This window comes from Lissotriton vulgaris, chromosome 1_1, assembly GCF_964263255.1.
Source record: "Lissotriton vulgaris chromosome 1_1, aLisVul1.2, whole genome shotgun sequence".
Classification (NCBI taxonomy): Eukaryota; Metazoa; Chordata; class Amphibia; order Caudata; family Salamandridae; genus Lissotriton; species Lissotriton vulgaris.
In genome coordinates this window covers 149,623,684-149,646,798 of record NC_141685.1, presented here as the reverse complement: position 1 = coordinate 149,646,798, position 23,115 = coordinate 149,623,684, and the positions used below count along the sequence as shown (strand labels likewise).

Below are 23,115 nucleotides of genomic sequence, written 5' to 3'. Positions count from 1 at the left end.
AAATGGATCCCCCTCGAACACAGAAAGACCGTCACTCATGCCCTGGTCACCAGCAGGCTCGACTACGGCAACGCACTCTATGCTTTAATAAAGAAAAACCTCACCCGGGAGCTACAGAACATCTAAAACGCCGCCGCAAGACTGGTCCTCAACCTGCCAAGACACTGCCACATCTCCCAGGACCTGCGCAGACTCCACTGGCTCCCCATCGAAACTAGAGTCACCTTCAAGATGCTAACCTACGCTCACAAGGCCCTCCACGACACCGGCCCAGCATACCTGAACAGCCAATTCAAATTCCACACACCCCAAAGGACCCTACAATCAGCCCAGCTCTCCTACACGCTGAGGTCCCCGGCACCATAAAGACAAGATCGGGAGGCCGCTCCCTCTCCTTCAGCGCGGCCAGAGTCTGGAATGACCTTCTGCCCCACCTCAGACAGATAACATCGCTCTCCGTCTTCACAAGAAACCTCAAATCCTGGCTCTTCGACAGACCCCCTCCTTGATGGACTGGAACCTGCGAACACCCCCCACACCCGACAGTGCCTTGAGACCCTTACGGGTGAGTGGTTGCGCTTAACATAACAAACACCTGATTTGCACGGGGTGCCAGACAGGGCTGCCCATTATCGCCCCTATTATTAATCTTGGCTTTGGATCCTCTCCTGCATTAATATATCGGGTCATAAGGGGATTGTACTGGGGCCCAACACACATAATGTCTCTGCTTATGCAGATGATTTAATTCTATATTTCAAGAACCTAGACGAGGAATATGAACCTATACCTTCCACCTTTGACACGTTCCAGCGGCTTTCCGGGCTCTCGATAAATGAGAACAAGTCCTATGTCTATTTCTTTACTGACACAACACGTGGTGGTCCTCTAGGCTTTGGGAAATGGATGTTTCAAATAGCACATACTACCTTCAAATACCTAGGAATCCACATATACAGGGAAACGACAGATCTTCTAGATGGTAACTTACACCTCACAATCCCTTCCCCTCAAGTCACAAATAAAGTTCTGGACTTCCCTGCCTGTATCGGTGGTGGGCAAGGTGGCAATCGCCAAAATGGTGATGCATCCTAGATTGTTATATTATTTCACAAATTTGTCCATTATGGTCCCGACATAGGTGTTTAAAATATTTTCCTCCCTATTGATTGATTTAATCTGGGGAAGGGGTCGAAGGCGCATTGGAATCGCGAAGCTGCAATTAGACACTAAACAAGGAGGTCTGGGGGTTACGGACCTGAAAGCTTGCTGCTACGCAAGCCAGTTACAATGGCTAGGGTATTGGGTGGTGGGACGTCACCTGCAGGAGATTGGTATGTCTCAACTGACATGGCAAAGAGACATACATATACTCTTATTACCCAACAGCAAAATTCCTCTGACCGCGCCTCATTTGTTGAGGGTCGCGTTGTTGTATTGAAGGAGTGCTTTAAGGTACAACAAAACGGTGGCTCCATACGCCCCCACTATAACCCTTTTGGGAATCCACTCACAGTCGGGCATAGTTACAAATAGAAGAATGTTGGCCTGGGGGGATGCGGGAGTGCAAACAGTGGGAATGATTCTTCTGGACGGTGCCCTGATGCCTCACGTTGTCTTTGTCCGAGAGCATGGAGTACTGAACACACTGTTTCTCCTGCACGCTAGTGTTTTTTGCTACATACGTAACACTTGGGCCCCAGGGGGGATAGAACCAGCAACGCACAAACTACATACTTTGCAATATTTGATGGGGAATGGTCACCCTTTTACGAGGTGGCTATACAGAGGGATCTGCACGATAGCAGCTGTGCCACTCCAACCATACTATAACAGATAGGACGCAGATGTGGGCCGAGCACTCACTGACAAAGAATGGGGCACTATTTTGGAATACCCTAGGAAAGTAACAAGGAACCCTGAATTTAAGTTTAAACAGCTCATGCTCCTACATAGGGCCTACCTGACCCCACGCAGGCTGAGTTCTATGTTTCCAGACTCAGTGGATGTTTGTCAGCGCTGACACTCCTCGGCAGCGGGTCTGATACATATGTTGTGGAGCTGCGCATGACTACGACACTATTTTTTTTTATATTTCTTTTTATTAATAGAGAAAAACAAGAGGAATAATACACATAACGGGCATCATACAATAGGGTACTTTTCAATGGTGAGCAGGCGTATAAACCAATATGATAAAATCAAGCACGGGGTATGAAATGGCAGCATTAATAGGTACGTGAAAGAAGAAAACAGTACAATCAACAACCCCGTTAAGCTGAAACCTTCAAGGCCCGTCCACCCACGACTCAGGATAATTAACCCCTTGCGTGCAGCCGCTTTTCCCCCCCGGTGCTGAGCCCTAATATAAACGGGTGTGGTCATGACGGAACGGTTCCGTCATGAGCACAGCTCAACCGTAGCTCATGACGGAACCGTTCCGTCATGAGCATCGAAGGGGTTAAGACTAGAGTAGACATCCAGAAATGTGGAAAAGGATCAAATCAGGATGGGCAAACACCTCTCGTATAAAGGGGAAAGGAAAGAAAAAGTCCATAGAACTAAAACAAAGAACAATAAAAAAGCCCCCCCAATTCCCCCCAATCTGCACCCCTGCAATGGCTACGGCCTGCCCCCACTAGCAGCGTGCCTGTCGCCCAAAAACTAAGACCTAAAAGTAGGAAAGAGTAGCGGAGGAGATATCATACAGGCTTCCGGTCTCCCGTATTCCCCGCCAGAAGCAAACCACTCCTAAGTGTGGTCAAAACATTGTGTAAACAGCGATTACAAGCCAAACAAACCGGGGAAGTTTACAAAAACTGCCCGCCTCCCGCCTCATTATAAGCTGCAAGTCCCGTTTCAAATGAAGTCTTTATATTAAACCCAGACAATAGACCTCATCCCTGGCCCCTGCGATCTTTCGTGCGAACTCTCTCCGCTCGAACCGCCATCTTGAGAGGAGAATCAAAACGTTCAAGAGAGTCAAAACCAATAACAGTAGGATCGACACCATACACTCAACCCCGCTACGTTATTGCCCATTCCGGCAGAGACAGATGAGGTTGAAAAACATGATTGCTGCTTCAGGACAGAAGAAGAGACAAAAGGGAGAGTAGATTTGCAGGACACTCCCCTCCTTGAATGTAATGATGCTTTATGGGTTGATGGTTCATGTTTCAAGTTGCCAAATGGTGATACGACTGCAGCATATGCCGTGACGACATTGCAAACGATTGTAGAGACAGCTCGCATCCCCCACAATTCCGCGCAACAGCAGAGTTAGTCGCACTCACAAGAGCGTGTGTGTTGGCGAAAGGAAAACGAGTGAATGTGTATACGGATAGCCAATACGCCTTTGGCGTAGCCCATAGATTTGGAAAATTGTGGCGTGAACGTGGGTTCCTGACGTCACATGGTGCAAAAATTCAACATGGCCAGCTAGTACACGACCTTCTCGAGTCACTGACCTTGCCCCTACAAGTTGCAATTGTGAGATGCAGTGCACATAGAAAGATTCAAGATGATGTTGGTCGAGGGAATGCATTTGCTGACGAGGTCGCGAAAGAGACTGCAAGGAACACAATGAGTCGGATGTATGTTGTAGGTCCTGCTAGATGGACCCCTGACGTGGGTATGTGTGAGGACACCATCGAAAGCGTGAAATCTATAAAAGCTGATGCGACTGAGAAAAAGGTGAATGAATGGAGAGAAAGCAAGGGTAGATTAGATGCAAATGGTTGTTGGGTCGAACTGTCAGAACATCAGCGATGGATGTTACCTGACGCTTATGTGCTCGCAGTGGTGACGATAGCCCATGGAATGGCGCACATCAGTGTGAAAGGAATATGTAAGCTGTTGGCCCCAGTATGGCAGAATAGTGGTATCCCAAAATGTGCAGAGAATTTGGTTAGAAACTGTATGGTGTGTTTGAAGCACAATCCCGGTAGGGGAACCCCAACTCCAACTGGTCATTTTGCACCTCCAACGTATCCGTTCGAGGTCTTGCAGCTCGATTTCATCCACATGGAGAGGTGTAATAATCTGAAGTATGTGCTTGTTGTCGTTTGCGCCTTCTCCAGGTGGCTAGAAGCGTACCCCCTTAAGGACAACACTGCATTGTCAACTGCCAAAGCCCTTGTCAAGGAATTCTTCCCTAGATTTGGCATGCCTAGGATTGTCTGGAGTGATAATGGAAGTGAATTCGTGGGACGAGTGATGAAGAGCGTGTGCGAGTGTCTAGGCATCCACCAGAAATTCCACGCTGCAAACCACCCCCAATCGGCAGGATAGGTAGAGTGCTATAATGGCACGTTAAAATTGAAATTGGCCAAGATCCAAGCCAGCACAGGTCTTAAGTGGCCAGACGCCTTGCCTTTAGCACTCCTGTCAACCAGAATGACTGTCCATTCCAGGTTAGGGCTTAGCCCACACGAAATTGTGTTTGGCCGCCCAGCTAACATCTGGGGTGTGCCCAGACCAAAAAAAAACTGAAGGAAATAGAGTACCCTGCACTGCTTGACTATTTGCACGAATTGACAACTAAACTGCATGTTTTACATCAACAGGTCAACAGCTCCTCTCCACCGGCGTCTGACGGTCCAGGTCACGCCATCGAACCTGGCTCCTGGATCCTAGTTCGGAACTTCAGGCAAACAAAGAACGAGGAGCCTCGCTGGACCGGACCTTTCCAGGTCCTGCTATCTACCCGCTCTGCAGTACGTGTCCACGGGAAAAAACACTGGGTGCACGGCGCCCATTGCAAAAGGGTCCCGCTGCCCCTTCCATATGACCGGTGGGTCCAGCAAGGAGTCACTGACTCCGAGACAGAGTCCATACCTCGCTTCGTCCCCTTCAGCGATGCACGACTAAAAGGAACTGGTACCAACAAAGAGAGCGATTGTATTTTGCAAGAATCTGTGCCACCGTCAATGTAGTTGGACACTACAGAACCTGAAACATTGTTTAAAGATCACACCGTACCTGGGAAAGAACGATATAATCTGAGGTCAAGACCAAGGAACTGACATAATCAAATTAGTGCGATTTTCCCTTTTCCCCATGAACTATTTTTGATTTTACAGCTCTCTCTCCCAGGGAACTAGCTCATTTTTGATTTTCGAACCGCCATCCGGTTCTGCTGCTAGGGCCGCGGTTGAAGTCTGAGGAGTGCAGCTGGGGACGCCTAGGTCAACGGTTCTGGTCGGTCTGAGGGAATTACCCCGGACTGGACAGAGCGCACTTCTTGGCAGAAGCAACCTCCCACCACGGGCAGCAACCAGAGGATGGAGTTTCCGAGGGTAGAGAGACCTGCTAGACACATGAACTTTAAAAAGAAAATATGCACTGTAATGGCAAGAAAGAGATTCTTGATAATATGTATTTTGATGATATGTAGCATAACGATGTTCTTGATTGGTTATACCTTATCCACGTTACAAGTCACCTTTGTAAACAACACTCAGCCCACACATTCTCCAACTGTTTCTTTACACTCCTTTCACCCTCTTCCTGAACACGAGTCTGCCAGAAGACTAGAGTTTGTAAATAACTCCTTCATACAGCTCCTACACCAGCACCAGTCTATAATGAACACATCGAATTGTTGGATATGTGGACTCATGCCACACACAACAGATAAGGGCATCCCATACTTCATCCTGCCATTCAGTTATTATGGTTCTCTGTGGGCTTTCCAGACCTTGTTCCTGTTCGCCCTAGAACCATACCCGCCCCGTTCTACAGAGAGCGATTCCAGCAACAAGGCAATGGTGGCAGGAATAAGAAATATGAGTAGGGATATTGACACGTATCAAACGATTCCTAAAGATGAACTGACTCCCTACAGTCGCTGGAATGTAACTAAATATGGGATCTCTTTGAATAAAAGCCAGAAAACAAAGAAGTCCTCCCCAGTCTGGATAGTGCCCCACCGAGGCCACTTATGTCTGCAAGGTATTGGCAGGGATCCCAAAGCACAGTTAGGGAAGAGCGTATGCACAGAAACATACGTGTTCGCTTCCCGTACTTCCCCTCCATTCTTGGCAGCTAAAGGCACCTATTTCGTCTGCCATGACAAAGCCTACACATGGTTGCCCCCTGACTTCTCGGGCACATGCTTTATCTCATTTCTGCTGCCACCCCCTACACGGCCGGGGCAGATTACCATCGGACAAGGACAGTTATGGGTGTCGTGAGTCAAGACGCCACGCGGGTCAAGAGTTCGGAGACTTCGCGAAGGGTTTTCTGCCATTTTGGGGGCCTATGGTGAACAGCAAGAACATTCGACAATTGACGAGGATAGTTGATTCTGCCGTGATCGAAACGGCCGGTGCCCTTAGCAACCTGACAGCTGAACTTCAGTCGGATCGACTTATGACACTTCAGAACAGGGTTGCCCTAGATGTCATACTTGCAGACCGTGGTGGTGTATGTAGAGTGATCCAATCTAGTTGCTGTATTTTCATCCCTAATAATGCTCCGACAGTGTACCAGGCCATCTCCAAATTACACAAAATCTCTGATTCCCTTCACGTGGAGAAAGGGGATTGGTCCCTGCTAGGGTGGTTCTGGGAACTGATCTCTGCCTGGGGATGGAAAATTCTGATCTTCATTGGGATGATTTTAGCCATTCTGTTTATGTTCTGCCTGTTTGTGCAGTGCGCTCCTGCAATATGTGGCCTCTGCGGTACATCATGTGTTAGGAAGCCTGTGTCAAGGGACGAATTGAGTAACAGGATGATGCTACAGCAGCATCTTCATGAATTCATGAATACAGATTTGGACTCAGATTAGCATGAGTTTATTGCCTTATATGAGGGCAAAAGGAGGGTCTGTGGTACTGAAATTCCGGACCCTGCTATAACCTGGTACCGAGGTCCAACACTCGTGTCATAAAATATCGTCGTACCATGACGAATTTGGTATCGACAGACCGGTAATGGTTAGGACATTATCCCTATGCATTTGCGTCATGATTGAGTGATGCTAACACCCTTAAATCGTGGTTTCCGTTCCGAACCCTCGGACTCCATTTTGTGAGCGGCATCCATCTTATGGCTTGCCCTCATATAAGTCAATTGATTAAGGCCAAGCTTGATCTGAAAGGACACGTCCACCTGAGCTGACTTCCCCATGACCTGGCCGAGCTGACTCCACTGCCTCCAGCCAAACCTGTTTGGGCAGCTCCTCGCCCAGTGGCCGAGTAAGATAGCATCAAGGCACAGCATGCCATAAACCATTCACCACCTACAGATCATGTTTTCCATACACATACACCTTTCCATGTTTCTTGTTTATGGCCAGTTTTACGATGAGGAGGCGCCCGACTTTATTGGTGTTTCATCGATATCTGATGGGAGTTCTGGGCCTGGCTGGGTAATCCATCACAAACTGGACGTCTAAAATATGTGCTGACCAGCATGACTTTGCTCTTTGTATTATTGTAGAAATATGTGTATAACCATATCATAAACACAAGAATTCTTGCCTGCAGGTGTTATTTTCGTATATAAGGTGAAGGCTGGTTCTGTAAAAACGAACAGTCTCCTGAGAATATACGACCCGTGCTTTTGTACTTCTAGGATGCTTGTTACCTGGTTGCAACCAATAAAACTCTATCTCTGACTTCAACTAGAAGACTCTGTGTTTCTGTAGTCCAGAACAGGGAGAACCCAGAGGTCTTCGGGTGTGGTCCCCTAGCACCACCGGGTCTCTAAAAACCCGGCACCTCATCGTGTGCTTATGACGAGCTGAGCTCGTCATGAACCATGGAAATCTGAAAAGTTTAGCACCAAGCGGGAATTGCTGTAGCAGTCAAGGTGTTAATGATGCATAAAATGACCAAAACCACAGCCAGCTCTGAAGAATCTTTCTTTTGTGCTTGTTAAATTGTTTTGAGTGTGTTGGGTTTATATGTTTTATTACTAATCTCTAAAATGAGCTGAAAATACCCTTGTTAGTCCAAGCATTGTTCATGGTGTTGATTTTACAGGTAGCATGGTCTGGTGTTTTTGGATTTCTTTCGTTAAAACTCTCTCACAGAACAAAAACAAACAATGTTTCTTTACTTTTAGTCCACTTTGTGCTGGTCTCCCAATGGGTTTCCTGATATTTCATGTTGTTCCTAGCTGTAGGAAAATAAACAATAGCAGAGAATAGACACTTTCATTGATGGTGATGGTGGAGTGCTCGCTGATTTTTTTTAGGTTTGAAGATTGATAAAAAGCTTTTTGCACGTTCACTGCCATGATATGGCTTTTCTCCTGTGTGACTTCGCTGATGAATCCTTAATGTTGAAGAATCACAAAAGCTACTTCCACATTCCTTGCAATGGTATGGTTTTTCTTCAGTGTGTGTTCGATGATGTCCATGTAGAACTGATAAGCAACAAAATCTCTTCCCTCATTCATTGCACTGGAATGGTTTTTTCCCCTGTGTGTGTTTGTTGATGATACATTAATCCTGAAGAGGAACTAAAACTACTTCTACATTCACTGCACTTGAATTGGTTTTGTTGTAGAGATTCTGCACATACAGAACTATGCACAAGAAAATAGGCCGTTAGTGCAAGATTAGTTGTACTGCACTTACACCTAGGAACTAAAACTACTTCTACATTCACTGCACTTGAATTGGTTTTGTTGTAGAGATTCTGCACATACAGAACTATGCACAAGAAAATAGGCCGTTAGTGCAAGATTAGTTGTACTGCACTTACACCTAAGAACCCACAATCCCTAGACCAACTAGCTATAGTGTCTCATTAGCTCTCTAGACCTTCCGAAGATACCTAATGCTTAGACAAACCCAGAACACGGAACTCCCGACGTCTCAGAGTCGCGGTACCAATCGATACTCGTTTGCTCACTCACCCTGGCTTGTCCACACCAAATAATGCAGAGTCTATGTAAAGTTTCAAATGTTTATTTTTCAACTAACAAACTCTCTGTGTTGTTCTATAATGCAGTAAACGAGCTAGCACCAGCAGAATAATACATAAGATAAAAACAATGATCAAAGTTACAATACCATAAAACAAGAAGGGGGAGATAATTCTGAATGACCAGTGGATAATATGGCTATAATGACTAGATCACCCTCCCCTGGTAGAATTATGTATATTATATAAAAGAAGATCTCTGGGACAATTCTGGGGAACCCCTCACCATTGAACGTAGGAGTAAGGTTACATCATAGGCTCAGCAAGGCTCTTGTTCGTAAAAGGAAATCTTCCGTCTGTCTTGAGGAAGGGCTGCATGTTAGTATAATGCAAGCCTTTCTCAATTGTGCCAAGAAGTGCCTAATGTTATGTCTAGGTAGGACGAACTGACCAGAACTGGAAAGCACAGTGGCTTGATTTTCAACCTTGTATGCTGTGAGCAAACTATAACAATATGAGCTCATGTGGGCACAAAGGCGTCTTGCACAAGAAGATACAGAGTGTTGTGCGCAAAAGTATAAAAACACACAGCTAAAATAGTTGCTAAGGCTAACTTTAGCAAAGAATAGCGTGACCCTAGGGGCCGCACTACAGTTTTTTCCCAGTGTGTGCTCGCTGATGCCATCTTCGGTTTGATAAATCACAAAATCTCTTCCCACATACATTGCACTGGAATGGTTTTTCCCCAGTGTGTGTTTTCTGATGTTGTGTTAGGTATGATAAGAGGCAAAATCTCTTCCCACATTCACTGCAATAGTATGGTTTTTCTCCAGTGTGTGTTCGCTGATGATTCCTTAATGTTGAAGATACACTAAAACTACTTCCACATTCACTGCAATGGTATGGTTTTTCCCCAGTGTGTGTTCGGTGATGCAGTTTTAGATGTGATAAATCACAAAATCTCTTCCCACATTCATTGCACTTGAATAGTTTTTCCCCAGTGTGTGTTTTCTGATGTCGCTTTAGGTGCGATAATGTATGAAAACTCTTCAGACATTCACTGCAATTATATGATTTTTCCCCTTTGTGTGTTTGTTGATGATACTTTAATCCTGAGGAGGATCTAAAACTCCTTCCACATTCACTGCAATGGTATGCTTTTTCTCCAGTGTGTGTTCGTTGATGAACCTTTAATGTTGATGAGTCACTAAAACTACTTCCACATTCACTGCAATGATATGGTTTTTCCCCTGTGTGTGTTCTCTGATGGAGTTTTAGGTATGATAATTGACTAAAGCGCTTCCCACATTCACTGCAATGGTATGGTTTTTCCCCTGTGTGTGTTCGCTGATGTCTATGTAGGACTGATAAGCGACAAAATCTCTTCCCACATTCATTGCACTGGAACGGTTTTTCCCCAGTGTGTGTTTTCTGATGCTCCTTTAGGTGCGATAATTTAGCAAAGCTCTTCAGACATTCACTGCAATTATATATTTTTTCCACTGTGTGTGTTTGTTGATGATACCTTAATACTGAAGAGGAACTAAAACTACTTCCACATTCACTGCAATGATATGGTTTTTCTCCTGTGTGTGTTCTCTGATGCTGTTTTAGGAGTGATAATCGACTAAAGCTCTTCAGACATTCACTGCAAGGATATGGTTTTTCTCCAGTGTGTGTTCTCTGATGCCGTTTTAGGTATGATAATAGAGTAAAGCTCTTCAGACATTCACTGCAAGGATATGGTTTTTCTCCAGTGTGTATTCTCTGATGCCGTTTTAGGTATGATAATAGACTAAAGCTCTTCAGACATTCACTGCAAGGATATGGTTTTTCTCCAGTGTGTGTTCTCTGATGCTGTTTAAGGTGTGGTAAATATATAAACCTCTTCCCACATTCATTGCACTTGAATGGTTTTTCTCCAGTGGGTGTTCGCTGATGACTCATGAGTTTAGATGATTCCGTAAAACTACTTCCACCTTCACTGCAATGATATGGTTTTTCCCCTGTGTGCGTTCGCTGCTGCTTTTTTAGGCCTGATAATTGACTAAAGCTCTTCAGACATTCATTGCATTTGTATGGCTTTTCCCCTGTGTGTGTTCTCTGATGCAGTTTTAGGCTTCATAAATATACTCTGTGGTTTATATAGCAGAACCCCCTTTCTTTTAACTTTTAGTTAACTGTGCTTTTCGCTGGTTGATGTGGAATGGCCTGAAGGAGTTTAAAATACACCTCTAGCTCTGAATGGTGGTCTTATATCACTTTAGGAAGCAGAGTACTGCTGTAACCACCTCATGATCCCAGCTGGTATTGGACATGTTTACACAAGAAGTGTTTGATCAGTGTTGTCTTAATTTTTTAAAGGTCATTTCTTCATCTTGAGGCACGGAGGTGCACAGCTGAGACTCGTAGAACCACCAAATTGCCCTTGACGGTACTTCAAAGATCTGTCAGTTAATGTTCAGGTTCCGCTGCCTTTGTCGGCACTTATGTTTTCCTGAATACTGGAACTCAATTTTTCGAACTTTGCTTTGCAGATTTACAGTATTATCTTCATTATTCTTAAACATTCTGTGCAGTCAAGGATAGTTTTCTGTCGGATGTAAAGAGATTTAAATTACTTAAATGGAAAATACCAGAATGTGCATATACATTTTTTAATTGATTGTAAAAGCATCTCATTTATTACAATTGTTGAAACTTATGAAGACATATTTAAGACACATTTAACCACACAGAGATATTTGCATAAAACTTCCTTTGAACATGCCACAATCTTATTTATTTCAGCAAAGATGTTCATAGAGTAACTTAGCAAACAAGAATTTACAATGCAATGGTCTCGCCTTTGCCAAAGTTAGAGCTATTGGCATTGTAAATGACAATTTTTTTATTTATGTGTTGGTTTTAAAAACAGATAAATAAATGGCATTGTCATTTACAATGTCAATAGTTTAATTTCTCGCAAATGGGAGACCTATTGCATTCGCACCCACCCACACACCCACAGAGAACCACACACATACACAGAGAGCCCCCCCCACACACAGAGAGCCACACACACAAACACAGAGCCCCACCCACACACAGCCCCAGACACACAGCCACACACACACAGCCACACACACACAGCCACACAGCCCCACACACACACAGCCCCACACACACACAGCCACACACACACACAGCCACATACACACACACAGAGCCCCCCCCACACACACACACACACAGAGCACCCCACACACACACACACACACAGAGCACCCCACACACAAGAGCCCTAGACACACACACAAATCCGCAGACACACACACAGAGCGCCCCAGACACACGCACACAGCGCCCCAGACACACACACACAGAGCCACACACACACAACGAGGAACAGGGGGGCAGAAAAGCAAGCACAATGAGGCAACAGGCGGTGGGGGGCAGAAAAGCTAGCACAACGCGGAACAGGGGGTGGGGGGGCAGAAAAGCGAGCACAATGAGGCAACAGGGGGGTGGGGGGCAGAAAAGCGAGCACAACAAGAAACAGGGGGTGGGGGCAGAAAAGCGAGCACAACGAGGCAACAGGGGGGTGGAGGGGCAGAAAAGCGAGCACAACAAGGCAGCAGTGGGGTGGGGGGCAGAAAAGCGAGCACAACGAGGAACAGGGGGGTGGGGGGCAGAAAATCGAGCACAACGAGGCAACAGGGGTGGTTGGGGGGGCAGAAAAGCGAGCACAACGAGGGAACCGGGGGGTGGGGGGGCAGAAAAGTGAGCATATTTAAGACACATTTAACCATACAGAGATATTTGCATAAAACTTCCTTTGAACATGCCACATCGTATTTATTTCAGCAAAGGTGTTCATAGAGAAACTTAGCAAAAAAAGGGCACTCGCATAGCACACATATTCTAGTTACAGCCATAGGTAAATGCATACGGTCAAGATTTTGTTAAAACAAGAACAGCTGTTGGAGAAAGAGATGGATCAGAAAGACTCAAGACAGTACCGTGGATAGTAGGATGTTGTGCCATACATCAAATCTTATTGTTCACAGAGGTGCCTGGTCTCATTCACTACTAACTCTTTTTTTCGGGAGGATTTCCCTTGCTGTTGTCTCAAGGCTTGATTACGGGGGCCTTTTGTGCGCTGATTCTGTTTCGGGCCCGTGTGGCGTAAAGTGGCTCTATCTGGGCCTTATAGGCCCTGCATCATGTATCTCCCCATATAAGGTCCACGCCCAATCAAAAATGACAGTGCCTCTAAGACTCTAGGAATCTAGATATTGACATAGGATTTAGCATGTCCTTCTTATGGACATGAAAGAAGGACCATCATGTTCTATAGCTTCAAAGTATTTCCACGGTGGCGTCCATCTTAGAATGATGTTGTTTACTAATTCTGCTTAGATTTCCAGGCTCGGTCTATCAAATTTCCAAGTGCATCCTAGGCCACTGTTCATCCTATACCCACTATCCATCTAATCTGGATTTTATCTTCCTGATTGCATAATCTAGTTTGACCTAATGTATTTCAACTTCCCCTTTTTTAGGTCTCGGACCGAAGTCTGGCTTGCCTGCGCAAAGTCGTTAGGTCTCGGACCGAAGGCTGGCTTGCCAGCCGGAAGTCGGACATTTAATGATCTTCAGTAGGGCAGTTTAACCCGCCTCTCTCCTCTGCCTCTCCTCCATTGGCTGGCTTCCTAAACGGAGGCCAGCCATTGGAGGAGAGAGGCGTCACTCGAAACAAGCTCCGTCTCTTTCGGATTCGGGGCGTGTTTTTGGTGTTCTTTCGCCCTGTGACGTCACCCGTCACTCAGAACAACAAAACACACCCCCAATCCAAAAATTTTCTGAGTTGCGGCCGCCATTCTATTTTTTTGTTGTTGTCAGCTAGCCCGTCTAGGACCGTGCGTCTGCGTTACACACGGTCTGTCTTTGTTTTATTTGACCTCTCCCCTTTTGTCCTCCCCGCCCCAATGTGCCGTGTCTTTTTCCCGCCCCCCTCCCGCTGTCCGTGTGTTTGTTCCCGCCCCTCTCCCGCTGCTTGCAGTTCGCTCTCTTGGCGCCGCTGGTGCTTGTTTTCCCGGTTTCCGAGGATTGACAAACCAGAAACAAATTGTGAGGCTTTCTCCAGTGCCGCGGACAGAGAGCCCGGGCAGTGCAAGCTTGGTGAGGTTGCGTGGTCAGGACAGAGTTGGCAGGATATGTTCTGCCATTTAAATAGGTGGGAAGCCGGGCACAGATAAATGGTATTGTGAATCTGCATCAGGGCTCTTTGTTTCACTTTTAAGAGAGTTCGGGGACAAGTGCACATAGGCTAGTGTTCAGCTTAGTAAGAATCGTATGTATCCCTGCTGCACGGACAGGCTCAGATAAGCATGCACCTGCAGCCCAGTGCCCTTTCCCTAACTCGTGGGTATGCCACATTTGGTAGCGGGATCTAATGTCTCCTATTGATGCATTTACTGGCTCTATGACTGTTGCATCCGTAACCGCTCCCCGTCTGCTGCAGCCCTCCCCCTTCTCCCCACCCTGGCTGCCCTTTGCCTGTCCTGCAGCAGCTCGTTCCCTAATTCATCATGCGGTGCCTGGCCCAGGATCACACTATGCGGTGGAGAGTGGAAGGCAGGATTAAAGACCGTGTGCAGCTCGACTACCGGGTCCGTCCTGGCAGCAGTTTCTCCAACCCCTTTCGGGAGAGGGGCCAGAGATACTTATTAAAATTAGTGTGCATTTAAGAAGGAAAGAGATGCGTCTTTGTGATGCGTGTCCTGGCCTCGCTGGGCATGCACCTCCCCCCCCCCCGTTCTTCTCTTGGCCTGTGGAAGTGGACACTGGCACAAGCACCCTTGAATATCAGCATATCTGTGGCCTGAATGATCCCTTCCTACAAGCAGGCATTGCAGGCACTACCATTTAGATGCTCAGACTAATATCTGCCTGACTCCACCCCGGCCCTACCAGCCTGCCACAAACTATCGCTGAGTCCCTTCTACTCACTCTGTCACTGCTCGGTGATTCCAAACTCCCCTTCTTATGAGAAGCCGATGCATGTGCTGACACTGCTTCATTTTCAAGAACACAGCACCCGAAAACAAAAACTGCAGCATTTGCTTATTTTGCGTTTTGTCTTTTTCGGAATTGGACACACAAAAGTAACAACAAAGACACTAGCTTGTCGCCTATTGGTCCCTAGACAAACCACGAGGTCACCAAAGTGTAGATACAAATAAACCTTGACTGAAAAGCAAGCAGTGAAACATTCCTGCTGTCCGTGTAGCACGGTTGCCTTTTCCAGGGCTTTAAGTGGGATGAAAAAACTGGAGGTCTCTCAAAGGGGCATGGAAAATGTAATTAGGGGTGTGGCTTAAACATGTATGCTAAAAATCTGTACTTAGCATAGTGTGCCGCTCGACTTGTATTTTGCTGCTTCTGTAATTGCATCCAGATATATGATACAACAAGTAACGTCATATCGACAAGAAGCCAAGACTATTGGCTTTGTCAGTGGTTTTTAGTTGCAAAACATAAATATTCAGCAACTATGGCTTGTATATAATATTGAAAAAGCTTCCACTTACAGACCTGGTGACGTCACGACAATGCTGTTGCTCCTGAGTCTTTAACTCCAGAAAATGAATCTTTACATTATGTGCAAAATAGGCATTTCAGGTTATAAAAGTATAAATACTTAAAAACTTTCAATACAAAATTAATTCTTATATCTTAAAAATGTTTTACCCTATATACACATTAAAAGAAGCAAGATCTGTAAACATATACACTCTGTGCAAAATTGCAATATAAATACAAGAACCGTAAGACCAAAATAAGTACTGTTATCAATCCTGCAGGGACATCTTTAGATGATGGCAACCCTGTTCATCCTAATTAAATAGTAAGGGACATCAAATAACGATGGCAGCCCTATTGCTCTCCTTGATTAACACCCCGTCTGGTAGATCTCTATGTCTAGTGTTCTAAATGTGCTGATAACACCATAGTGCCATGAGTTATATATATATATTTATTTTACTGCATGTCACATCTCTTATCGGCTAACAGGCAGCTCCATCGCAACCTCGGCCGCTTGAATAATCTGAAACCAGTGTATTGTACAGAAATGCTTTAGAGGTTGAAAGTTGAGGTAGATTGTCGAACCTTCTTGCAATGGTTAGAGCTGGGTGTTTGCAGCTCCTCCCACCCCCTCTCCTCCTGAACATGGATACGGCCGGCCTGCAGCGGCCACTGTTCGCAGGAACATCTCGCCCGGCTGCTTCTCTCTGTCCAGGAGGCTGGATTTTTGTGCACATACTTTCTGCCAGCTCCCCTTGCTGTGCTTCCTTCCCTGCCCCCTCGCTGTGCTTGCTTCCCTGCCCCCTCGCTGTGCTTGATTCCCTACCCCCCTTACTGTGCTTGCTTCCCTGCCCCCATGACTGTGCTTGCTCCCCTGCCCCCTCGCTGTGCTTGCTTCCCTGCCCCCTGGCTGTGCTTGCTTCTCTGCCCACCTGGCTGCGCTTGCTTCCCTGCTCCCCGGCTGTGCTTGCTTCCCTGCCCCCTTGGCTGTGCTTGCTCCCCTTGCTGTGCTTGCTTCCCTGCCCCCTTGTTGTGCTTGCTTCCTTGCCCCCTCGCTGTGCTTGCTTCCCTACCCCCCTGGCTGTGCTTGCTTCCCTGCCCCCTCGCTGTGCTTGCTTCCCGGCCCCCTGGCTGTGCATGCTTCCCTGTCCCCCTCGCTGTGCTTGCTTCCCTGCTCCCTGGCTGTGCTTGCTTCCCTGCCCCGTGGCTCTGCTTGCTCCCCTGCCCCCTGGCTGTGCTTGCTCCCCTGCCCCCTGGCTGTGCTTGCTCCCCTGCTCCCTGGCTGTGCTTGCTCCCCTGCCCCCTAGTTCCCCTGCCCCCTCGCTGTGCATGCTTCCCTGCACCCTCGATGTGCTTGCTTACCTGCCCCCTGGCTGTGCTTGCTTCCCTGCCCCCTCGCTGTGCTTGCTTCCCGGCCCCCTGGCTGTGCATGCTTCCCTGTCCCCCTCGCTGTGCTTGCTTCCCTGCTCCCTGGTTGTGCTTGCTTCCCTGCCCCGTGGCTCTGCTTGCTCCCCTGCCCCCTGGCTGTGCTTGCTCCCCTGCCCCCTGGCTGTGCTTGCTCCCCTGCTCCCTGGCTGTGCTTGCTCCCCTGCCCCCTGGTTCCCCTGCCCCCTCGCTGTGCATGCTTCCCTGCACCCTCGATGTGCTTGCTTACCTGCCCCCTGGCTGTGCTTGCTTCCCTGCCCCCTGGCTGGACTTGCTCCTCTGCACCCTGGCTGTGCTTGCTCCCCTGTCCCCTGGCTGTGCTTGCTCCCCTGCCCCCTGGCTGTGCTTGCTCCCCTGCCCCCTCGCTGTGCTTGCTTCCCTGCCCCCTCACTGTGCTTCCTCTCCTGTGTGTGTATGTGGCTCTGTGTGTGTATGTGGCTCAGTGTGTGTATGTGGCTCTGGGTGTGTATGTGGCTCTGGGTGTGTGTGGGGCTCTGGGTGTGTGTGGGGCTCTGTGTGTGTGGCTCTGTGTGTGTGGGGCTCTGTGTGTGTGTGGCTCTGTGTGTGTGGGGCTGTGTGTGTGTGTGGCTCTGTGTGGATAGCTTTTTTTGTAGTTGGCTCTATGTGTGGGTGGCTCTGTCTGTGTGAGGGTAGCTCTGTGTACGGGGCTCTATGTAAATGACTCTGTGTGAGTGGCCCTGTGTGGGTGGCTCTGTATGTGTGTGTGGGTGGCTTTGTGTGTGTGGCTCTGTGTGGGTGTAAATGCAATAGGTCATGCATTTGCGAGCCATTAAGCTATTGGCATTGTAAATGACAATTCCATTTATTTAACGATTAAGCTATTGCCGTTGTAAATGACAATGCCATTTATATATGATTTAAAAAAAAAATGTCATGAGCAATGCCAATAGCTCTACATTTAATGATGCCGAGACCATTGCATTGTAAATGCTTGTTATATTTGCAGCTGGGCCCTCTCTTCAGGATTTGCTGTTTTCCACCTAGTAATCGCATGCCTATAACGCTGGGAAGCCCACAACAGAAAGAGTACCTTCTTCTCTCTTGACATCTTCTGTCATTATGCTGCTGTTTAATGGGCTGTCTTTGTAGAACGGAGTCATGGAACTTTCCTCCAGCCACGCCATGATTTGCTTCATCCCTTCCTTCCTTCATCTGACCATACCCCCTTCTCCTCAACTCCCCTCAGCTTTCCCCCACGTGAGCATGTAGTACTCCGGTCCCTCCCCTCTTTCCACTCTGGAAATTTGGTGCCCTTAGCCATGGATTACCTTTCGCGAAGATCAGTAGACTCCAAACCTGTTCCAGATGGCTGAAATTCTTACACTATCATATACCCCATAAACTATCTAAAAGCGTGTTCAAGAACTACAAACACAGGCTTCTCAAATTTCACCCAGAACCCCTTATTTCTACCCCCTATGTCTGCATGAATAAAGGAGCTATCATAAGTGACCTTATCTTTTGGCACTAAAAGACCAGCACAATGAAGGAAAGCCCTTTGCTCTCTGCTCCGGATCACTGCATCCACTAAAGGCCCCCACAGTCTCAGACTCTCTGTAACTCCCTCTATTGTTCGCCGAGCAGAGGCAACCATCTCCCTTTATAATAATGGGATTATCCTCATCCAAGCATCTGAATGCAGCCTAGAATTATTTGATGAAATTTTCCTCTCATCAAACTCTCTGTGATGAATAACTTTCCTCCTTGACCCAAGCTCATCTTAGCCCTTTAGTCATCCCACGGGTACCTCGTTCTGTATCCACCCCTCTCCCGACTACTTGTATTGCTTCACCCCTCTCCCCTCCTCCCTATCCATCTTCATCAGATTACCCAACAGCATTCATTTACCGTTACCCTTGCAGCTTGTTTCAACCAACAGTTTTGGTCATTATAGCCTGAGCCCTCATCACACCCCTAGAGTAGCAACCACTGAAATACACTGACTCGATACTAACACCTTCACCTCATCTCTGCCCCTTACCTCTGAACATTTACATTATTTATTTATTTTTTAATAAAGTTTTATATAGCACAAACTTGACCCACAAGGGTATCAGAGCGCTTTACAATAGTAGATAGTAGTATATGTATAACATAGGTGACTAGTAGTCAACAAAGAATAATCCACAAGGGAATCAGAATGCTTCACAATACACAGTTATTAAACATTAGGTGGTTGGAGTAGTAAACATACATTCGGTATTCGCCTTCAATACAAAAGATGTAGGCAATAATATAATATATGGATTGCACAGGTGACTAGTGGTCACAATAGAATTAAAGTCTTAGGATGTGAATTTGTTCATTAGAAGCATTTTTACTTCTTTTTTGAAGGAGGTAAAGGAAGAGATTCCACGTACCACTGGAGGTAGGGAGTTCCAAATCTTCGGTGCAATCCCTGAGAATTCTTTGCAACCAGTTCTCTTTTTATGGAAGGATTGTGGTTTCAGTAGTAGAGAACTTGCACTTCGCAGTCATCTGCATCCTCCCGATTGCTCTAGCTTAAGAGCTAAGTAACTGAGGGTATTGCTATACAGGGTTTTATGGGTCATGCAAGCGATCTTTAGGTGTATTCTTGCCTCGTAGGGCAGCCAGTTCAGAAATTTCAAGGTCGGAGAGATGTGGTTATTTCTTTTAGTTGCTGATACCAGTTTGGCCGCAGAGTTAAGCAATGCCCTCAGCGGGTTCAGCCAGTATTTGGGGAGACTGCATAGAGTGGTGCTTCCATAGTCTAATCTTGGTAGCACTAGGGCTTGTATTGCCATTTTTAAGTCGGTCTGTGGGAGGAAGGGTTTACGTTTCCTTAGTATACCTATATGGTGATTAGCTCCCATGATGGCATTAGTGATTTGCGCCTGCATGTTCAGGTGTTTGTCTATGGTGACTCCCAGGGATTTCGCGGAGTCAATGATGTGTGGAGCACAGTCAAAGGAAGTTAGATGTTTCAACCATAAGTCTATCTTGGGTGTGTGATTGGGTGGGGAGATGAGGAGGAATTCAGTTTTTTGGGTTAAGCATGAGGTGGTTGCCAGTGAGCCAACTTTGAGTATTCTGTGGAATAGCGTTGAGGGAGAAAAAGTCTTCTGGTGAGGAGATTTTCATATACAGTTCAGTGTCGTCCGCATATAGGTGATATAGAATGTTCGCTGAGTCAAATGCATTTGCCTGGGGCTCCATGAGATGAGTAGATTAAAAAGCATGGGTGAAAGTGCTGAGCCCCCGCTGTCAGCTCTGATGTATTTGTGACACTCTTTCTGGAAAAACCCTGACACTTGCTTTCTAGCAACCCCCTAACATGACCAATAACATGGCTCCTATGTCCTCATCAATCTGTTTTTGTGTCCCCGACCCCCACTCCTCAATCAAGACTCCAACTCTATTCCCCCCTCCCCTGGTTCTAGCAACGCAGCTTCTCCCTAACACCATAAACCGGAGCAGTCTCACCTGGCCTCCTGGCCCACATCACGACCTCCTGTTCCCACATTACTAATAACGTTAAACTCACTGAGATCTCTCAGGAGCTTCATCAACTTACGGCTGAGGTTCGAAGCCTAATATCCCTCACCTCCGAGCTCGCTAATTGTTGGTGTCCCACCAGGCCGATGGGTAAGAATAGACACTCCCTTTAGCAATCCAATAACAATCACGTTAGACGGATGTCACCCTGCACATCCAATGGGATCTCGGCAATCGCAACGTCTCCTCATTTGACCTGGAAGACAATTACCTACCCCCACGCCTCCACCCGACCCATCAGGATGAAAGATACTCAATCGGACAACAATATTTACTCCCTCCTCCTTCAGTCGAATCCACTTAGAGATCCTAGGCCCAATCCCAGAGCAGGTAACAATTCCAACTTCAAGTAAATTCCCATCACTCAGGCTGCCTCCGCTGTCGCCATACCTCCCCTGAAACGTACGCTACTCAATTGCAGAACGGCATCTAAACATGCAGTGGATATTGCTGACCTTTTCCTTACTCATGATCTTGACCTCATAGTCCTGACTGAAACTTGTCTAAATGACTCCTCCACACCAACGCTCGACATTCTAGCACCACCCAGCTAGGACATCATCAGATTAGATAGACAAAACAGACCTGGTGGAGGTAACCCCTGAACTCACTGCGATAATCTCGCTATGAAGCCAACACAAAACATTACTCTCATCTTGTGTAAATATCTAGGCATCGATATCCTGAGTACAGATAGGCCTCGGTTCAAACTGCATGCGTTTTTTTAACCCTCCAGGAGATAACCTCCCATGCATTGAACAAATGATGGAAATCATCACAACCAACTGTGGTGTATACTGCGTCCAAATCTTCCTTGGTAACTTCAACCTCTAATGGAATGACCCAAATGACCAATCAGTGATTAGCCTAAAAACCTTCCTAGCTGACCAAAACTTGATCCAAATATGCAAAAGTCCTACCCACAACCATGGAGTGACCTTGGATTTAATTATCTCTAAAGCTAATTCCATTCAACTTGAATCTATCATTCCATGTGATTGGACAGACCATCACTGCATCACTTTGCTCATAACTGTCCTAAAAAAAGGTTCAAATAAAAAAATTAGACACTGGAAAAGGAACCCTTGAAACATAAACCTGAATGAACTAACATCTATCAGCAACTCTATCCTTCCCCCTCCCGAAGTCATGTCAGATGTCCAGGACCTTACTGATCATTACACTAATTCAATAACAAACATTCTAGACTATGTCACCCCTCCAACTAAAATGAGTATCCACCAAAGACTTCGAGCCTTGTTACAATGGTAGTCTAAACACGGAAAGATGCAATCTAAGATTGGCTGAATGGTCATGGAGATTCTCCTCCTTGCTCCAACACCTCAAGTGCCTGAGATCTCCAAGAATCATTTACAACAAATGCATACATAGCTCAAAAGCAAACTTTTTTAGGAAACATCTAAACAATGCCAGGAATCGACCTAAAAACTGTTTGAACTCGTTAAATTGCAGTCAAATAGGAAACCCAACCTGCTTTCTGGGTCTAATCTGCAGCCTAACCGCTAAGAACTTGCCGCCTTCTTCCTGGGAAATACAAAAACATTGAAAGTGATTTAGAGACTACATTGTATCTCCCCCCAGTGCCTTCACATGCCAGCCCCCACCGACCCATGTGGCCTGAGCGTCCTGCACACACACCCAAAAATATTGCTGTGTGGAGTTCATTCAGATCCTTTGATGAAATGACCGTATTAAAAATCCTGTCAAACCACTTCAGCGATCCGCTTCCTTAAAATCTTTTCAGTGAGATTAAAACCCCTCTTCTCCCACTCTGGATCAAAATAGTAAATGATTCATTAATTCAAGGCAGTGAAGCAGACTGCCTCTAGTCTAGACAGATAACGTCCATTCTTAAAAAAAATACAGCAGACCACACTGATCTACATAACTTCCGCTCTGTCTCTGGCATCCCAACTCTTTCAAAGCTCCACCCTCAACTCAGCTGCAAGGCTTATTACTGGATTTAAATGTAATAACCACATCCCACCTTATTTGAAATCAGTAAACAGACTCCCTTACGAGGCAAGAATTACATTTTCAATTGCCTGCATGACACACAAAGCCACACACCCCAACACCCGAGGTACATTGCGCAAACACGTTGTCTTTACTGTTAAAACTGCAGAAATTCAAGAAGAAAACGTACAATCGAGCCTTCTCTGGCATTGCCCCGAGAATCTGGAATTCGCTACCATCTGAAATCCGAATTAACTCTTCACCTGCATCTTCAAAAAAATAACAGAAAGTTCTACTGATGAAGAAATTCTTGCTTAAGCTCCCTTGCTACTGTTGTTGTGATGGTTATTATTGTTTATTATTGCCTGTCTTACCTGTGTCTCTGCGGGCGGCTCCTCCATTGGAGGGAGAGTGGGTCACCCCACTTAAATGCCCCCAGAATAGCTCCAGAGACGAAAAATACCATCATAATGAAGATAATTAATTACCATTTAATTTTTCGTCTACCTGGCCTGACTCAGGAAGGGGCGGGCCTGGTGAGTGGCAGCAGTGGTGGGCTTCCTGTGCACTAGTTTATAGTGTGCATGTCCCATTGGCCGGCCGTCTTCCGACGGGCTGCCTGTAATGAGCACTATAAACCTCTCAACTCAGCCGTCTTAGACAGATGGATTGCGAGCCTGCACATGCCTTTACTGTCCTCGGGAGCGCCCAGAGACGCTGCTCCCTTC

The 23,115-nt window shown here is 46.5% G+C and overlaps 2 protein-coding genes across 2 annotated transcripts in view; one reads left to right on the top strand and one right to left on the bottom strand.

Moving 5' to 3' along the window:
* The window catches only part of LOC147737882 (uncharacterized), a 540,045-nt gene that overhangs the window by 205,219 nt on the left and 311,711 nt on the right, over positions 1–23,115 (top strand). The window lies entirely within an intron of this gene.
* The window catches only part of LOC147737883 (uncharacterized), a 74,196-nt gene continuing 59,987 nt past the window's right edge, over positions 8,907–23,115 (bottom strand). The window contains exon 6 of the mRNA XM_086948192.1: positions 8,907–10,997. Within this exon, the coding sequence (XP_086804318.1) occupies positions 9,527–10,997 (1,471 nt within the window). The 3' untranslated portion in view covers positions 8,907–9,526. The remainder of the gene's footprint in view (positions 10,998–23,115) is intronic.